Source organism: Suillus discolor (assembly GCF_016758755.1).
Source record: "Suillus discolor strain FC423 chromosome Unknown F5147scaffold_28, whole genome shotgun sequence".
In the NCBI taxonomy this organism is placed as follows: Eukaryota; Fungi; Basidiomycota; class Agaricomycetes; order Boletales; family Suillaceae; genus Suillus; species Suillus discolor.
In genome coordinates this window covers 251,633-271,445 of record NW_024541275.1, presented here as the reverse complement: position 1 = coordinate 271,445, position 19,813 = coordinate 251,633, and the positions used below count along the sequence as shown (strand labels likewise).

General features: G+C 43.3%; 5 protein-coding genes across 5 annotated transcripts; 1 reads left to right on the top strand and 4 right to left on the bottom strand.

Moving 5' to 3' along the window:
* Positions 1-3,598: 3,598 nt before the first annotated feature.
* Positions 3,599-5,131, bottom strand: F5147DRAFT_652943 (uncharacterized protein; the record flags this gene model as incomplete). The annotated part of the gene is made up of 9 exons (XM_041433713.1): positions 3,599-3,760; positions 3,871-3,890; positions 3,930-3,969; positions 4,043-4,177; positions 4,236-4,364; positions 4,391-4,450; positions 4,519-4,592; positions 4,650-4,833; positions 4,925-5,131. 9 exons carry the CDS (start codon positions 5,129-5,131, stop codon positions 3,599-3,601), a joined length of 1,011 nt encoding a protein of 336 aa, XP_041292740.1.
* Positions 5,132-6,048: 917 nt separating this feature from the next.
* On the bottom strand, positions 6,049-6,293 carry F5147DRAFT_536874 (uncharacterized protein; the record flags this gene model as incomplete). Its single annotated transcript, XM_041430167.1, has 2 exons — positions 6,049-6,186; positions 6,237-6,293. Coding segments are annotated over 2 exons (195 nt in total), but the record flags the coding sequence as incomplete, so codon positions are not given.
* Positions 6,294-11,059: 4,766 nt separating this feature from the next.
* F5147DRAFT_773800 (casein kinase I) lies at positions 11,060-12,272 on the bottom strand (the record flags this gene model as incomplete). Its single annotated transcript, XM_041441510.1, has 5 exons — positions 11,060-11,522; positions 11,574-11,701; positions 11,753-12,027; positions 12,080-12,111; positions 12,160-12,272. 5 exons carry the CDS (start codon positions 12,270-12,272, stop codon positions 11,060-11,062), a joined length of 1,011 nt encoding a protein of 336 aa, XP_041292738.1.
* A 2,316-nt stretch (positions 12,273-14,588) lies between these two features.
* Positions 14,589-14,888, bottom strand: F5147DRAFT_540686 (uncharacterized protein; the record flags this gene model as incomplete). The annotated part of the gene is made up of 1 exon (XM_041430228.1): positions 14,589-14,888. A coding segment is annotated over one exon (300 nt), but the record flags the coding sequence as incomplete, so codon positions are not given.
* A 1,944-nt stretch (positions 14,889-16,832) lies between these two features.
* Positions 16,833-19,535, top strand: F5147DRAFT_652941 (uncharacterized protein; the record flags this gene model as incomplete). Its single annotated transcript, XM_041433712.1, is given in 12 exon segments — positions 16,833-17,052; positions 17,150-17,165; positions 17,185-17,221; positions 17,279-17,534; positions 17,590-17,658; positions 17,756-17,878; positions 17,904-17,999; positions 18,079-18,219; positions 18,439-18,521; positions 18,568-18,723; positions 18,869-19,036; positions 19,098-19,535. 12 exon segments carry the CDS (start codon positions 16,833-16,835, stop codon positions 19,533-19,535), a joined length of 1,803 nt encoding a protein of 600 aa, XP_041292736.1.
* Between the last annotated feature and the right edge of the window lie 278 nt (positions 19,536-19,813).

Genomic DNA, 19,813 nt, shown 5'->3' with positions numbered 1-19,813 from the left:
CAACCGCTATCTTTATACTTTCTTGCCTCTACGATATGCCTTCCTTTTTTGAACTTGTACTTACTATCTCACGATGACTTGGTCTGTGCGCACATATGGATCTATTTAAGCACATGTATTACGCTTGTATTCTTCACTTGAATCTTACTAGGTTTTACCTGGAACATCCTTCGCTTAAGACCCCCAATCTTAAGTCGTCTAGAAACTCGATTCTTAGTTGAAGCACTCCTTTAACTAAGTCCATAAGAACTCTCTCTTGTCTGAGAGACTGAGAATCTCAACGACCGAAAACTCTGTCGAGTTGTCGTTGTTAGAACTATCCTAGTTCGTAACAATATGACTGAACCAGAACTAGTTTTATTATTGTAGCAGAAGTGTGAATGCTGTCACAATTTGTTAGGCTATGTACTTTCTTAAGTCACTTACAAGATATGTTGTGGAGTCGCTTCATGCAGGGACAAAATTATGAAAGCTCACAATGTGGCCACCAGTCTAATAGGTACTGATGTCTCAGTGCAATTTGATACCATGGATTGGGACATCATTTTTCTAATTAGTCAAATATTCTGACGATCCATCCATATGTTTGGGACTGTCATGCTAGTCACATATATTCTGGATTTTTTGTCAGTCCTAGCTGTAGTGAAGTAGTATGCTTAACTGCTACTCACAATAGTTAAGCACATCTATTCAGGTGGTCATGTTATGATAGTTTCCGACTATAATGAGTGTAGCTTTTGTGAAGTACTACCATTACTGTTAAGCACATGTAGGGTAGGGTTGAATGTTCAAACATGTAGCATTGAACTTCCTTAAAATGGCTCAACCTCACAATTTTCAATGATAGCCCATTATTACCTCAGTTCTCTGAATGTTGCTGTATTCATCTGAGGTGCAAATATACTTTAGTTTCACCACAATCATTTTTATGAATAAGTATGATCATCTGCCATTACAAAGACAGTTTGTGAGGTGTAATATGTTCTTCATGATTCCACAAAGATTATACAGAGCACATGGTTTGTGTTCAATTCCTGTTACACCATTCAATAGGTGAATGAAAATTTGAGCCCTCACTAGTAGTTATTTTTTTCCCGATCAACCATCATAATATTAAGAATCATGAGATTACATGTAAGATCACATTTCTAAGCAATCAGAGGAGATCTGGATGTAATATGCCTGTGATTTATCCTGCCTACAAGAAATTACAAATATGGTCAGTGTATGATGCTAATATCTTGACCCTGCGAAAGACTGAGTGGCCATTGATATGAAAAGTGTCCATAGTTTTCAGTATCAGTTCTGCAGATCCATTATGAATAAGAGATGTTCCAGTGAACAGTGTAACACTGGAAGCACTCATACTTCATTTTCATATTTATCCACTGCTTCTCATGAAACAAGACAGGGGATTTGTTCAATATATGCCTGTCCTTGCCAAAAGATTGCTTCAACGCAGTCCAGAATTTCATGGCATATATAAACACATTTTCAACAAAGCGATTGATGACAGGGACTACAAGTGTATCAATGGTTGATACACCAGCAAAGGGCAACACAAAATCAAATATATCACTAAAAGGAATGTTTTTGCATGTTAGAGCTGATCAAAACTAAATTTGAATAGAAAAATACAGCTCGATGAGGCACTTTAATGCATTGACACTGTCAGGTCCTCTTCCTGTTGAGCCACATGTGCATACAACTAAGCCACAGATACAGGGACTCATATTTCCTGCCTTGTTAATGTTACAAATTGCCTGTGTTGCAAGCTTTATGTGCCATGGTTGAATGCCAGTCTCTTGCATATGCAATGTGTCTAAATACTGGACCATATCGAAATTAATTGTAACTAATGCCAACAGAAGTCAGAACTAGTGGCAGAGGGGTGGTAAGCTATCCAAGATTGCAGCAAGCCATAAACAAAACTACATCAAGCTCTGAGGGAGGGAGGACTTTGGGCATTACTCCAACTATGGAACAAAACTGCCAGGAGACATAGTCACTGGCAACATGGGTGGTAGCCAATGCCCAGTCAGCAAGAATGGGATTCATGGGTGGGGAATAGAAACTAGATTATTTCTGACTTTTTATCATGATGGCTTATCAAATATTTAATAATAAGATGTAAGATACACTTGCAGGCCTACCAGTAATGAGGAAACATATGTCTGAGCCTCACCAGTGCAATACATCTCACAGACATAATGACATATGCTTGCTGACACACTGGAGATATTGAGGTAAAAATGACATCCTTAAATTTAATGGTTTGTTGATCACAGATGTCAAATATTAAAGGCTTAACACTTCAACAAATCTACAAATAGATAGACCATGTGTACAAAAGCTATCTAATTGTAGTAAAATGCAGAGGCTGATTCACCAAGATTGCCTGAGCTCTGAGAACTCCTTAGGACTCAATTACATGAAGGACCTAAGTGTACATGCATCCCAGAACTAACAGAGGGGCTAGTGGCTGTAGATGGACCAGGAGTTGCATCTATGGCTCCTAAAAGGGGAGTGCTCGCTGAGACAGTGGCAACCAATGGGCCAGTGGCTGTGGATGGTCCTGGAGTGAAGTTAAAGTACAACCTTTCTATCACCTGTGCCTAGCCCACACTAAGGGGGCAGGTTACTGACAGTGTACTCTTAGGTTATGTTAGTGACGTAATTTGGATTGGGGCATCAGAAGACAGGCCAGCAACATCATAATCCAAGATTATTTCACCATGTTCAAACACGTTGTTATCTACCTCATTGTCCGTGGTTGGGCACACATTCATGAAAACATCTTGCTCTTGCGACAATGAAGGTTCAATAGTTGATGCTGGTGGACTGCAATTAGTGTCGTCAGTGTCAGGATTCATCAAAACATCTTCATTTGCATGTGTTGTCTCACACGATTCATTGCGTGTCAAAGTGTCAGAGGAAATAGGATCCAATGGAACTGGCAATATGAATGAAAGATCGACAGGTGTTGCCATGTTTGGCGTAAAGTGAGAGATTTGAGGCAGAGAATGAACAGATGGTGAAGCAGAGGATATTTCCTTCAGCTGTTTTGATAGACCTCAGCCACCGTTATTCTGTGTTCTTTCAACATAAAATACAATGAATGACTAGGAAGTAATTTACCTTTGGTGGTGAGGTATGTGATGGTGTTTGCTTATGCTTTGTGACCATCTGAGAACTCAGTCCTAGGTCAATGTTATTGTTTTCATTAGCACCACCTATCTCCATGTCGTCAAACTCATTCGCAACATCTGTATCCTCTCCGGTCAGAGATAGCTAAGGTATATTCATATCTGGCATCATGCTAATCATATGGTAGGCAGTGTAGACATCTTATTTGCATACATACCTGGGAATCACAGGTGGTGGAGAGGGTATAGGTTAGAATTGTCGGTTGCTGGTGCCCATGTCTGTATCATTGGCCATCCTGCCAAGAGCATGAAACAGATGAGTAAGAAAGCAAGGGTATGATTCAATATGGACAATTGTGGAATATAAATGTTTTATTCTCAATGCCTCCAGGAACTGATCTTTTTATAAAGTTCTGGGATCCTCGGGAATCACAATTCCATTAACATCTTCATCAAGGTCGAGCATTGTGAGTTGTTGAAATTGTAGGGGCATCGAAGGTTCCAAGCTTCACGAACACCTGTGTATTGCCATGTTCAAATGCTATCCTAGTCCAAATATTCCACTCCATAAGCGTGGAAGGGAGCACATTTGCATCTAAGTCTTCATCGTTGATCTGAAATATGTAAGCATTTGGATCTGTACATTATGAAGAATTAACCACACCATACGCTATATATTTATTTAATTTTAGCAAAGATGACAGGAAAAGAACATATAACTCACAGAGTAGGACGATTCAACATCTGAATCATTGTGAATCGACATGTCCTCCTCATACTCACCTGGCACTTCAACCAACATTTGTGACATAATGTCACGTTTCTGTGTTTTTTTTTCACCGGCTGTGATATTTTAGAGGTGAGTGTCTTACATTAAATGACGGAGAATCACTGACAACATCTGACTTGTCAGTGAAGGACTCAATAGCACTGGAGGAGTCTGATTCATCCTCATTAATGTCTGGCAATGCTGTACATACTGCCACCTCTCTTCCCCCTTTGCCCTTGCCTTTTACCTCAACATTTAAAGACTGAGATGGCGACAGGTAAATTTTAGCATGATTATTTGCAGAATAACGAATCACTCACAGCTGAGAGTGGAATGTCTAGCTGATCATCACTAGAACTTTCCAATTCATCCTTGGCATCTTCGGATGGAAATAACACTGCTGCCATGTTTTGCCTTTCCTTTCCCTTGCTATTGTTGGTGGCCTTTCCCTTCCCTTTCACCAACTTTGACTTACGTAGTGCTCATCAACCTTTTGGTGATTTCTTTGCATCCTCCTGCTGCTTAAATGTATTTGCTGTGTGTGTTATATCACTCATCTGCGTAGAGTCAGTAAAATGATTTCGGGTCTGCAGACTCTTGTACCTTGTGGTCAGACTCCAAATCTAGTTTGAGAGTGCCTTTCTCAGCATCCGATGCAGAACTGTGATCAGCATCATCTTTATTAACATGTTTTAATTGAAGTACAGCTGGTGTTTTGGACCGAGGTGATTGACTTATATGACCCTTGCATTTCTGTTCCAAACCATTTTTGGATGCAGCCTCCTCAGTATTTTTTGGGTCACTTGGCTTCATCCTTAGTTGCCCCATACTTGCAAGCAGAGTGTCAATCATGTCCTCCTTGCTTTTTGTGTGTGGGAACGAGCCACTGCACATATCTTCCACATCTACACAGAATGCCTAGTGTAACATTTTGTATGTCACTATATATCGTGTATGTTAAGTATTAATACATGAATGATATTTATTTAAAGAACTTATGTGATTGAACCTTTCTGTAAACTTTTTTCTCTTTGAACTGAGCCCATGTCTGATTCATCTTCTTTAAGGCAATATTGTGATGTGCCACAGTAAATGCATTGTTGTGTAATGCGAGGGTGATGTGAAATTTGAGATGGGCAGAGTGCCACTTTGATGTAATACCTTTGGGTCCCTCTTGCTTTACCTCGCTGACGAATGCATTAAGAACATCACCCATGTATGATCCGAGTAGTGTTGCTGCGGCTCCGGCTTGTTGCCAGTTCTAGCCGCGGCCTGAGCTATAAATAGCTGAGTTGACAAGTGGTTACAGCTTGTATAATTATGGTCCGGCTCAGCTCAATTAGTTATAGCTAAGTCAACTTAAGGGCTTAAAACCAACTCAAATATATTTTTAAATTATAAGCCAAAAATAGATGTTAGAATTCAGAACCTTGAGAACCGCCACGAGAACTTAGAGAAGCAGTGTCGATCGCACCAATTCACAACGCGCTTCACATTTACAAGTCACATTATTCATATCAATGGGTCCACAAGACAAAGTGAGTGATTTCGATAACATTCAATCAAAAACTAAATAAGTATCTAGTTGTACAGTAGTGCTACTTGTGCACGAAGAGTATGAGAACAGCGCACATCAGTGCAAAACATGCAGAGACCCATTGAAAGGTGGCAGGGAGTTGAGAGAGTTGAGAGAGTTGCTGAAATACAAGGAGAAGGGGAAAGGATCGTTCAAATGACTTGGAGATGCAGGTGGGGACGTTACTTCAAGAGGCTTTTATGTCGCAGTCACAGTAGTGGGAATTAGTGTCGAGGTGGGAGGTTTGTGTTGTGAAGGATATGCATGTTGGAATAGACGTTTGCGATATGTGATTGAGACATGAATTGATGTTGTTACTGGCGAAAATGAAAACGACAGACTCACTGTATGTGCAAACGGTGGGCAACGACTCTGAGCAGCACAGCTCGTGCTCGAAGGAGGGTCGACAGACTGATGATCTGCAAACGGGGGGTAATGACTGGGATCAGTGTGGCTCGAGTTCGAAGGAGGGACGACAGACTTGAGCATGCAGATGATGGGACAAGCTCTAAAGGTGTGACATCAGTTTTAACAATCTGTATTGTATGATTGCAAAACATACTTTTAATGGAGATCATGAAGTCTCTGAATGTGACACTGATAGTCTCGGGCTTGAGGAGAAGTCGGTCACTGGACTGGTATATTTGAGGATATCGCCGTTGAATAGCATTCAAGGCTGCCTCCATGCACAAGGCCTGTAGCTAGGTGAGTATCATGACCAGCATATGCGGTCATATTCACATACCCGAAGATCAGCACCACCGTAGCCCTTCGTGAACTTTGCAAGTCCCTTGATATTCTCTGGTCGTCAAAATACGTTTACGAGCCTCCAGAGATGGAAGGGGAAAGTAAAACTCCCTGTCAAATCGACCAGGTCTTCGTAGCACAGGGTTGATGGCATCTGGACGGTTGGTGGCACCTATGACTATCACCTGACCACGTCCATCCATACCGTCCATCAATGCAAGAAGTGTTGAGATGATCGAAGCATGGATCTGATCCTGCTTCGATGACCGGACGGGTGCTAATCCATCAATTCCATCAAAGAAGATGATACTCAGTTGGCAGTTACGTGCTTCCTCGAACAGAAGACGAAGTTGGTGTTCAGCCTCACTGACGACCATCTGTAATGCTTCCATCAAAATGGGGCTGAGGCGATTCCTTTTTTTCGCATGGGTTTCACTACTTGATGAAAATACCCATTCACATGGCACCACAGAGGCTTGTACTGGGGCATAGTCCATAGCAATCAAGTATATAGTGGGGAACATGGACTGTGAAGCCTAGTCAATAGCTCGTGGTCAATAACATAGGGTGTGCCTTGAAGGAATGGACTCACATTCCAAAACGAAAGTATATCCATTCCATGAGGACTAAGCGTAGCCATAGCATATGCTGTGAATTCTTGATCTATCATTTGGCGCCCGTCGTGGTGATGCACATGTGCATGCGCCCAGGGAAGTCCATAGCGACGTGAGCCTAGTGTGCGTGCCACCGTTCGTGGAACCACTACAGGTTGAGAATGTGTAGAGTTTTCCGCTCTCTTACTCTGCATCTGCGGAACGAGTCAATCCAATGTTGTGCTTTTGTTTACTACAGAGACGTACCAGCTTCAATATAAACTCCTTTGCATCATCAACACGGTCCTTCTTCCATCAACTGTCCATCCAAAACATCCGCATTGCAGGATCAATGACTACAAAAGTGATCATGAAATCAGCATTTATTAGGACAAAAGATGGGACTGACACATAGCGACAGAATAAGCATGAGTTGCACCCATCCGGTCGGTGTATTTTTGCTCGCCCAGAATAAGTCTATGTCAACGATAGGCTTACAGTGAGGTGCGTGCAGGCCAATAGACTCCCAGCCATCAACCAACTCTTCAAAAGTTGGAACGGCATGGCTGAGCACAGGAGTGCGTTCACTGGAGAGTTTTTGCTGGGCGGCGTGGGGTGCCTGGTATGAAATGGTAAATTAGATCACAGGCTTCAAAGTTCGAATGCATTAGTACTTACCTCCAAGATCACTTCCAGGCCCTGGAGGAACTGCCAATCCATCTCACACAATTTTTATCAGATATGCTACGTTGAGCCCAAGCATCGAAAAAGGCGGTTACTGCCTGGGCCAGTATTAGTCTACAACATATGTTTAACGGTGCGAAATCTTACCTGGCGCAGTGTCCGCAAACGGTTGATCATAACATAGACTGAATCCCATCTAGTAGGCTCATCGAGGAGGAGTTCTATGACCGGGAGCTGTGTAAGCTCGCCATTGTCGTCTCGAAACCACCCTCCCTCATTACCCCTAACGATGGTCTCACGAAACCTGTCGCGCCGCTGGTTTGATGTGCGGACCAATCGCATGATGTGCCTGGCTCACTCGAGAGGCTTTGCCTCCACAGCCTGGACATAATCGACTTTCTTGATGATCTGATCTTCGACTATCCATGTATCGTCCACAGTGGAATAATTGGCAGTAGAATATTCATCGATGATGTGCTTCACGCATATGTTTATCACGTGCGGGAAACACGGTATCCTATGTTCAATAGGATCAAACTTGATCCCGCGTTCCCCAAGCAGGCTGGAAAGCTCCTGCATTACAGTGTGATTGTTGCCCGTGTTGTCGAGAGTAAAATGTCCAGTCTGAACAATGTCAGAGCATGCGACATGATAGAGATAAGTACCGACCTTGGCTGCAGTTTCTGCACAATCGAGGAGATATAGGATCACAGAACCGAGAGATTGGCTGTCATGGTTGCTGGGAACGTGGTGGAAAGCAATGAGGGCGGTCTTTAACACGAGCATTGAATCTTGATTGGCCCTGGCAATCCAGTGAGCCATAATGGCCATAAAAGGCCGGAGCTTTATATCTGACCACAGATCAGATGTAAAGCAGACTTTTCCCTGCGCATTCTAAAAGAAATAAGGTACTTCGTATGAGGCTTGGCAACTATGCACTTATGGCAAGATCCCGCTTCAAGGCCACGAAGTATTCCTGCCATTGCTCGATGACCATTTCATGAGCCTTCATGCAGTGAAATAGGCCAGACTCGCCAATTTCTGGGCGGAGGAGACGGATGAGGTGCCTGAATTCAGGGCACTCGATCATGTTTATTGCCTGGAGGCAATTATTAATGGTGGCTGTAGGCATGAACTGCGACTCACTTGATCATCCGCGACAATAAACTTCACAATTTGACGATGCATTTCATCAAGCGTGAAGTCCGGAATTCTGTCTTCTGGAGAGCTTGTTCCTACCAGCAAGGCACCAGATCCCTGGTTAGGGGGAGGACCAAGCGATTGCATTGTGCAAGGTGATTTCTTGAGCTGTTCGCGAATTGTCGTCAATGACCACCCTTCAGCAAGGCATTCATTTAGATCCTTGATCTGTATGCACCAGCCAAAACACTTGGCTGCTTCGAGGTAAAGTTTGGTGTGGTGAGTGAAAGCATGCGTACGGGGAGCTGAGCTGGACGTTGAGCCTGCGTATACCATGACCTTGTGCGTTGCGTCGATTTCATGAAGTGTTCTAGTGAAGGGCGTGAGAAACAACAAAAGATTGCAGATAAGATACTTACTCACAAGCAATACAGGTTTTGCTCTTGGTGTTGGTATCAATCTGGTAGAAGTGACTTATATCAGTCAGCCCTTTAGTCTGCTTGAGGTTGCCGGTCACCAAAGGGTCTGTGTGGACGGTGCTGGTGACAGTCTGGAGTGGGCTTGAATTAAAGCCTGCAGGTGCCACAGCGGTGGGTGCAGGAAGATTGCCTGGTTCCTCTTCATCCCCTGAAATATTGTCCAGGTCGAAGACTTCACCCTCATCTGGACCAGCACAAGCTGCATCGGTTCTGTATCTAACAGGAAGTTGTCGCTGATGTGGGTTTTGAAGAGTAGTAGCGTTTGCTGCAGCAGCAGCAGGAATAGCAGCTTGGATAGCTGTGGGGACGGCAACGGGAGTGAGGATGGCAGTGAGGATAGCGGATGCAGCAGGGATAGCAGCAGAGGCAGTGGGGATAACAGCATCAACATCAGCTGCCCGGGCCTTGTTCTGCCCACGTCGACGAGGTGACATTTGTGGTAGTAGTGGTGACATTCGAATGACAGAACCGTCTGTCTATATAGGTGTGTTCTTTCCGGGAAACCCCAGAAAACGACAACGTGCACGAGAAGTCATATAGGCCAAAGCCGATGCGAGAATTGAGTCATTTACATCTGAGAGCGAGAAGTGAACAGTAAAGTGTGACGCACAAGTTTGGCGCCTGTCGGATGACTGGCCAGTGACAGGGTGTGGGTGCAATTGGTCTTCTTCATCTGATTTCCGTCAATGAATGCTTGCAAACCGCTATAATTTGGTGGAGGTGAGGGTGGGGGAAATCTCACTCAATGAAGGACATACCTGAAGTGAATTGGCTCCGTGTGGTTCTCTATATCACCGTGATCAGATAGATAGCTTGAGTAACAAACAGCTTACCTTCATCTTCAGGGTTTCAATTGCGAAGCAGTTCCACCAAAAGGTTAGCGATACATTAGAAAAAGGTCCCCCCTGCAGCCTCACATGTAGGTGCAGATCAGTGACTACCACTCCTAAATTTTAATCACCACACGGCGCAGAGTACAATTTTATGATCAATACAATAAGAATTGGTTGGATGAATCAATTACCTTGCACAAGAAGTACAATTGCAATAGTCGCCTGATCAGTGGCTGCCTGTGTGAAAGTGGTTCAAAACTTTGGTGGTGAATAACCATAAGTGCTGAGACCCTCACCTTGGCGATCATCGATCATCAACCACATGTTTGATCAGCACGAGCAAACGTGATGGCAAGATATATAGTATTCTGGGTGAGTGAGATGATGGTATGGCGCAAAGATCGAAGGCTGTGCACTGCACAGCACGTTGAAGGGAAAATGGTTTGACCTAGACCAATTAGTAATTAGTAATTAGTAATCACCATGCTGAAAGCGATGCACAATTACACATGATGATGCATTTGAGGCTGAGCTATTCATATCATAGCGGTGGCGAGCGCCAGTCCCCGACTCTGTTAGCCCTTGATCAGGACTCACGCTCGGCAATGCCTCAAACCCAGTGAGAACTGGACCTCACCGTATCGATGGAAAACGGCCAAAATATTGATGAGCCACAGATGTAAGATTTCCGTAGAGAATGGGACTTATAGTCGATTTTCTAGTGACGCTAACTTCAACCAAACTTTTTCATATTCTTACTTACACAAAGTTGGTGTCTACACTTCACGGCCTTGTCGTACCAGCCTTCTTTCCTTCGACAGTCTCAGTTGTCAGACACCTCCATGTCTCTTGCTTCTCCATCGCTCACATCAACCTCGTGCTCATTCTCGAGCTCCTTCCCAGTAAACATTTTCTTGCTGGCGGTGGATCCTTCAGGCTCATCAACTGCCTAGTAGTCTACAACAGCGTTATCCAGTAACCGGTCGCGATTTCCGCTGTGGAGTTGACGCAGCACACCATGCGGAGCCATTACACAGGTGTGACCTTGCAAATAAGTTTAACTTCAGTTCGAAGATATAGAACAAACATTACTCACACACAAGTCGATCTGCGCACTACCTTTGGCGGACATGGTGACATTGCTTCGGCCACACAGCACTGGTCAGGTGATAGAGGGGGAGGTATGGCAGGACCGTCAGGTTGGCTGAAATCCAACATGCACGTAGCTGGTGCAGGCAATGTGGCATGAAGACCATTAAGTAATGAGCGGAGGTGATCGTAATCAGGATCTTCTGCGAATGCAAGAGAGCAGGTGTAAATAAGAATGTTGGCGAACTCAACGGGGATGTCATGACATATATCTGCAATGGTAGCACGTGCTTTGCACTTGAGTATGGTAGAGTTGGACAACTTCTCGTTGTCGCTTGTTAACCATGGAAGGGAGCCACGTAAGAAATAGATTAACATGTATGTGAGCGACTCAAGATCATCACGACGACCTGGCTCAACTCCTAAGTGGTTGTTGATTGAGGCGAACGCAGGAGTACCAGAGAGACTTCGGCCATGGCAAAATGGCACATGGTCACTGGTTGTGGTGTTCTAGTACATCTTTGTGATACCAAAATCGATGATGAAGGCGGTGTGCCTCAGATTTCCAAGACCGACCAAGATGTTCTGCGGTTTGACGTCGCCGTGAATGTAGTTGTGCGAGTGAATATATTCAAGACGTGAGAGCTAGGAAAGTCAGTCGACCTATCTACAAAGACCTCAAACGGAATGACTGACCAACTGGACTCCTAGATTCACAACATTGAGAAGGCTGAATCTTTGATTGTTTGCGAGGAAGAGTTGGTGGAGCGATGGCCCAAGGAGTTCAAGAACAAGAGCATGATACACTGACTCTCTACTGAACCAGAGGGTGCGGGGGATGCCAACTCCGCCTTCAAGTTGTTTCAAGATCCAGTATTCACGCTCCACAGAAGATGAGTGGTCGACAACGGTTTCGAGTTTGAGGGCAACATTATCATCATTGATGATATTCCGTGCAGAATACACGACAGCTAAGTCATACTATATGATGTGAACAATAAATTTGAATACATTACTACATACCATAGGAGCCAGATCCTAAAACCTCTCCCAGCCTAAATCTACCATCTACTCAAACCGGGACCTTATTCATGGTAACTTACAGTGAATCCAACTGAATAGTGAGGACAATGGGGAGAGGGAAGTTGGAGAAATGAGTTCGCCATGCAACCCCCTTCAGCTGGCTTGAGGCCAGCTCAAGCCGTTGTTCCCACATTCTTGGCTTGTGCTATCTGGTGCCGGTTTAGGTGCCTTGCGGACCAGACCGAGTCGCATGTGAGTGACTTGGTTCATGGGAATAGCCGAACTGCTGGGAAGTCGGTAACAGCTGAGACCGTACCAGCCAGAACTGAGCCGTGACACTACTAGATGTGAGAGACAAATAGAATCAGACTGCCTGGCGTTGATAGCAGACTTGGGAAGCTTGAGCAATATAGAAGCGATCTCATGATACATAAGATGCTGATGGGCCAGTACATCAACACAATTTATACACTTTTCCAGAATCGTCACCTGACATATAGATAATCAGTAGCACCACTGAATGTTGAATTAAAACTGACCACATCATCAGCATCACTAATGAACAACATGTGCTTGTTGTCACTCTGCTTGATTATGGGGAATGTACTTAGAATACGACTGATGTCATTCTCAGAGCAAGGCTTTATCTCCAAAGCAATCGGGTCAGACATTGGGAAGGCCATGGTTGAGTGAGAATTCAATTGTGTGGCATGGTTGATTATTTGGCCGATAACATCTGAATCAAAAATAGATCCACATGTCTGTCACATGCCATCAATTATTTTCATCTTTCTAACTTCAAATCCTCATCCTGATTCCAATTCCAATCATCAAGGTGTAGTCAGAAACAATTTTAAACATTGGATATGCTTTTAGCGGATCACTATGAGATGGATGGCAAGTACACTGTGGAGGTTGTTTCAGGAGGCAACACAGCAGTACAATCATTGGCACCAGCGCCATCCCCAGCACCAACACATGTATCAGTGGCGTCAAAATATCCTGCCAGGATGCAGACACCACCTGCAGCTGTGATAGAACTGGCCAAACCTGGTTTACAATGTAACCCAAACTGACATTCATTAAATGCCCCTTACATTAAAATGACTCCAATTAGACGGTCCTGATGGAGATTGATGAAGAAAATCGTAAGCCAGTGATTTTGAAGAACTTGAAAGAGAAAATGAAGAATTGTGTGATATCTAGCACTATTTGCACACCAGACTATCATTGATATTCTTTTCAGGGCTGTATTTATTGTCATAACATTGGATCATACATTTGGAGGTGCATTCAGCCAACTTGTTGTATCCTAGTTTGCATCAGTAAGGGTCAGGGCAACTATGGATGTATTGATTGCTTGGAAGATTAGCACTCAGAGCAAAGCAAGGTCACGGAACAGACCTTTAAATGCCCTCAATGTCATCGCGCTGCTAATGAAGTGATTCAGGTGAGTGTATTGGTTTTGATATTGTGTCTATGTTGCATGATATTGATATTTGAAAAGTACAAGGTACAGGGATATTCAGTCAGACAAGACTACTTATATTGTAATTATTTCCCACTTCTTGCGGTCTTTTTGTTGTGGAGTAGATTTGGGAGCCCATATGCCTCCAACATAGTCCAATCAACACTCAGGGAGCACTTTCGAGTGAGCCCAACTAGGGTACATGATGAATATGTATTAAAGCTCATTCTAATATGTTTACTGAATATTCACAGCTTTGTATAGCAACATGGGCACTGAAAGCTTGCAACAGTAGTCCAAGCGCCATGACACCACGAATGGAAACTCTTGGCCATACTCAATGATGCATGAGAAACTGTGCCATTCCACCATGATCAACCAATAAGTCCTGGTATTAGATCATCATCTTCACCATTCCAAATATCTCAAGAAATTCATTGTGACTTCTTGCCATGATGAGAAGCCCATTCTTCATAAGATTCTCCAACGATTCGGTGTGATTTAATCCTTGGATTTCTCGCAACCACATGGCAATGTGGCTGGAAGGCCATCTACCAAACCCGCCAACAAGACCTCCCATGCATGTCCACTGAGAGTCCGCAGAGCAATCCTTTTGCAATTTTCATCAAAAGGAAGCAGAAATGGTGGAAATGGATCTGATGGCTAGGAGACATGGATAACCATTGAGTAATACAATGTACAGTGAGAGAGACATACCACATCTGCATTATTCAACTCAGTTGCTATGGGAGGATTTGAATCATCCATATCAATAGGATTTATAGGCTCGATAGCTTATTCTAGGTCTACTTTGGGATGAGGTGGATCAAGAGAGGTATCAATCACCTTGAGCAAGTGCTGAACATCCTCACCACCACCACCACCAGTCTGCACTGTACCACAGCAATCATGCTTATTGCATTCCTTATTGTGATAAAAACACCAATCAACTATTGTGCATGTCAGTGCTGGTGATACTTAATGAACACAATACGAACAAAAAACAAGAATGTCAGGACATATTGCATCCTGTAGGCATTTGAAGGTGATACCATGGGTTTCTTCCAAAGCTCGACGACACCCAGCATGAAAGCCATCAACTGTGTGATTCAGCCATAGATAGTAGTCAAGTATTGGAGACCTGAAGTCGCCATACAATGCATCTGGGGATCTTGAAGCATCCTGCATAGATACAATTCGGACATTGTTCATGTAGTCCATGATCAACAGATATGTATCATGCTTGTGAAGAGCATTTGTGTGGGGTGAAACATCGAGATGGGCCACAATCTGCCTGTAAAGACCAAATTTTTTGTTTAGTGCATGAAGGGGCATATGATAGTGTGGAGCAAGAGGGCAGCTTTTCCGTGGCAGTTCGAACAACTTGAAGGCACATTCTCCATCAACGTCTTGAATCGTGCCTTTGCACTTCATCAAGCGATGCATATCTTGTGGACTCCATCGACGGACCAGATACAGCAGATTCATGGAGAGTGACATGTGGTCATCCCATGGCAGGCATCAATCACACCTAGGGTGATCTATCTCAGAAGCAAAAAGCTGTAAAATCGGTTCCACAAAGTCTTTCAAGCTCAGAAATTAAAAATCATGTTCGGATTGGCGCTAATCACATCATGTTCAATTAAAAGGTTTGAGGTAAGCTAGTGTAGTACCATACTATATTTGAAGCCAATGGATTCAGAGAAAATGCCATATGCAATCCGTAGTCATGAAAATTAAGGTTTACATGTATTTGTTTTAGCCTCTTGCCATAATGTTTGGGATAAAAATTTCTTCAGCATGAATGCAATAAATTAGAGCATGCATCTACATGTTGCAATTCTGTTTAGTGGCTCGGGAGTAATGTAACATGCAAACCTTGAGCCAGTAGGTTTACACATTCCAAAAATGATGGATTAGATTGACACACATTGTATTTTCATTCACAGAGAAAAGATCTGTATATCCAAAGCAAGGTACTATACCACCATGTGTTTACAAACCAGGCAGTAGTATCATTGAACAAAATCACCAACTGTAGACATCCCTATTGACTACAAACTGTCAGTCCATCCAGCCAGAAGTTTGCCAAGAGTCATTGCCTCATCCAGAAGTGTCTTTATCTTGATTAAGGATAGCACTATTTCCAACCACTCTGCAATGCCCCCCTCACCAAATGGGCATCATCAACATTGAGAGAAAATCTGTGTTGAATTTCACAGCATTATAATCGTATGGTAGACGTGCCTTCATTTTCATATCCATCTTCTGAGCAACAGTTTCCAAGCAAGATTTGTTGAACCACTATTTGAATGTCCTACAGTAATGCTGCAGATGATTTGGGGATGAATATGACAGATCACACGAATTATAGCTGCAGTATGTGGATGCCTGGGAGTTCTAGTAATTGGACTCATTCTCACTTGTTTCAATTGCTTGTCTCGACTCATTTGCACTTGTCTGCATTTGTTTCAACTTTTTCGTGCTTGTTTCAACTCATTCACACTGGTATTGACCCATTTGCACTCATTTGCACTTGCATCGACTCATTATCACTCATCATCTAATGCCGCCACTCATTTCATATATTGCACTGCTTGTGCATGTAGACTCAACTCTGGATGTGGGACTCATATGTTTGTTGGACAAGGTGTGTGTGTTTTTTTCTAACATTACATGCACAGCTCACTTGACAGGTACAGTCATATACGGTAAATAGACTAAATGATGGACAGCGCACGAGCTGACCATGACATGTCATTCCCATTCTCTGTTTAGATATACTCGCACTCAATGTCCTCTCCTCCGGCTCTATCCTTTGGCCAGTTGCTGCATCTCTCCCTTGGCTCTTGTCCCTTCAGCTTTCTCTCCTTCAGATTCATCGGATCCCAACATCCACTCCTCCTTCTTGACACCTGTGCCATCCACATATGTTTGAGTCACGTCAGCATTCACTGATGTGTGCTGGACATATATGCTAAGCACTCATGACTAACCTGCAGGTTTACCCTCATAGGGTTATTGATATCTGGAAGGAAAACCTGTACACATACCTGTACCCACACTGCGGATATGGGTACGGGTCTGACTGTGCACACCCAGGGGTATACCCACACAGTTCCCTATATATAATATCAAGGTCTGAGTTGCAGGGAGGCGAAGAAGGGAGTGAATTGAGTGATTTGCAGGCTGTGATGGGGACAATGAATGAATGGTATATATCACGTCAACAAGAGAATACTAGAACAACACTGGCACTTGAGTACAGCAAATACTTACAGTCTGATGAAGGAAGACAATACTATCAATATTCTTCAGGAAATCCTGAAGTCCAAGATCCCTGACTGGGACCCACATGGTTCAACAATCATGGAGATTGATGGGTTTAAATACAACAATACATTCCAAGATACATGGAATACTGATGATGACAATGATGGAGGACTATTGGCAGCAATGAGTGACTGCAAAATTGTGGATGAAGAAGGTCCTCAAATTGAAACAAGTAAGAGACAATGAGGCAGGCTAAGAAAACGAGTGATACAGCATTGTGTATACATGTGCATGACCCCTATCTATATGGCAATAATGTTTGCTTGTAGGTAGTAAAAATAACCTGTATGTTGCACCCCGCTAGTCCTGTACCTAATCATTTGCCAGCACAAGTGGATGTGGTATGCCATCTCTTAATTAATAAAACAATCTTTGCTACATATGATATATTTTAACAGGATAATATGCAAGAGAATGATATGAGAACTGATATACTGGAGCAAATCATTGACTCTGGAATCCTAGATTGGAATCCTCAGGAGTCATGGACTGCACAAGATACCATGTATGATGGTGTACCACAAATAGTTAATAGTGTTGAGGAACAGTCAGAGGTGAGGAAGGGTGGTACTGCAGATGGTCAGGAGGATGTTAGACAAAGGAATAAGCCCCATCGAACACACAGGTGGCCACTCAAGAAAGCTATCACCTGGAGTTAGTCCCTAGACTTAACCATGATTGTTTGGATGTAAATGACATTTCATTACAGGAAAGAAACACAAAACACAAACAGTCATAAACCATGATAATAGTGTTAGATCTATCATACGTGCCATAAGTAACCCTTGTCAGCAAGAATCTCCGGTGGACATAGTTGCAATTTACTCTAATACTCAATCTAAAAGAGCAGAAGAATCAAATCACAATGTAAATAGGATACATATGGATGAGATGGAGTTCAGGAAAGATACATCAGGTCAACAACATCTGGGAGATCCAAACAGGCATATCAAGTCTCCACAAGTTATTGGTTGGTGATCCAAAACTCTCTATCGAAGGTCATATAACAAATTTAAATTTCAGCATCCAAGATGAATCACATGCAGAAAGTTATTTCAAGTGTTGTCCCAGTGTACAAGGAGGAGGATGATGATGATGATAACAACAAGGATGATCTATGTAAGTTTTAGCTGTGATCTTTTGTTGGATGTGTAGAGGGTTTTGAATATCTACTAATTTAGTGTATTAAGGAATCCAGCACCATCTGAGACATCAAACAAGAAGGCACTAACAGATCACAAATATGAGCCTACACCATCACCGCAACCTGCGTTAAAATCACCATCAATTGAGGGACAACAGACTATATTAATTGAACCTACAGAGGATGAAATAGCTTGTGAGTTTCCATCAATATGGGATAAATAGATACATGGATCTAACTGAATCACAGCTCATGTAATGGCTCAACCAATTATTTGGATGTCTGCATGGCTCAATTAGAAAACTCTTAGACTAAATGAATGGCTCGATGCGACAGTAGCAAACTTTTATTTGTCCAATGTGTGGTATGAGATGCTGAGCAGGTTGTGCACCAGATATGTGAACTTGTATGCAGCCATAGTGAATAAGATGGTGGATGAAGAACTGGAGGTCTTCAGGCGGAATCATTTCTTGCCTCAGAGAGGGACATGTCCCATGGTCCCTGTTAGATTCATAGTCCATTATTCTGATCACTTCTTCACAGTCATCTTTGACTATCAGCGATGCACAGTGTATATCCTGGGTTGCCATATTTCTGAATCAGCCATGGATGTTGATGGAGTGGATTTACATAACTGGAATGGTTGGAGTGGGCCACAATACTGGAGGAGAATTGCATTACTTCATGGCTGGAGTTAATGTATTGAGGTCCAGAAATAATAGGCACTTGTCCATGGTTACCTTATTTGGCCATACTGTGGCCGCCATCATTGTTCCCTATATATACATTCACACTTGGCCTTCAACTTTTCCCTCCAAATTTTATACCCACCACTGATATCTAGTATTTACCTTTACCTTTTTCCTTCATCAATATATCATCTGCCGAGAATGCAAACAAGGCTTTAAACCTTGCAGCTGAGAAGATTTTGCAACTGGTCAAATGGTTGCAAAAAATGCCTGAAGACACTCTGGCTTTAAAAAAGATGGTGCATGAGATTACCATAACTTTGGTAAGTCACTTGCTGGTTTTTTACTCATCTTTTGAAATTTGATGACCGGTTTTGTCTTTAGGCAACCACATTTGCCCAACACGGCAATGCCACTACTTTGCTAGTGCCCATACTCTTGTCCTGCACTGCCAAAATCCAGGACAAGAGTGCACCCAATGGCAGGCTGAGAACCTTACCTGATTGGTCTGTCATTTCAGATGACGACCAACAGATTCAGGGCCATCCTTTGTATGGCAAGACCCTTGGGTACCGACACCAAGATTCGCACAATGCACTGCTAGCAGGACCTGCCATCCCCCACCCAGTGCTGTATGTCTCGCTGCCACCACCACTGACAGTTGTTGCCCCGACTCCAGTGCCTTCCCCCCACCAAGCACAACCTCTTTGTGTCCAGAAATACGAAGAAATGAAAGGCCACATCATCTGCATCGGAGCCAGAATCGGAGGTCGAGGTTGTTCAACCCCCACTGGTATTGCTGAAACTGGGACCTATAAGTAAAACCAGGCTGGAGGCAGGCAGGGTGCCACCTAGACCTCGCCCCCGAAAGAAAGCAAAGTCAGCTAAGTTCATGTAAGTGTTTCTTCCCTGTGTCTATTAATTTACTAATGACTGTTCAGAAGAAAATTGGCCATAGTGTGCAACACGAACCACCGATCAAGCAAGGAACATCCCTTGCCAACAAGGTATGTATTGGTCCGGTGTGAAGAAGTAATAGTGACTGGCTAGCAAGAAAGCTAGAGCGCTAATAAATCCAACTGAGTGCGGGTGTGCTGTCT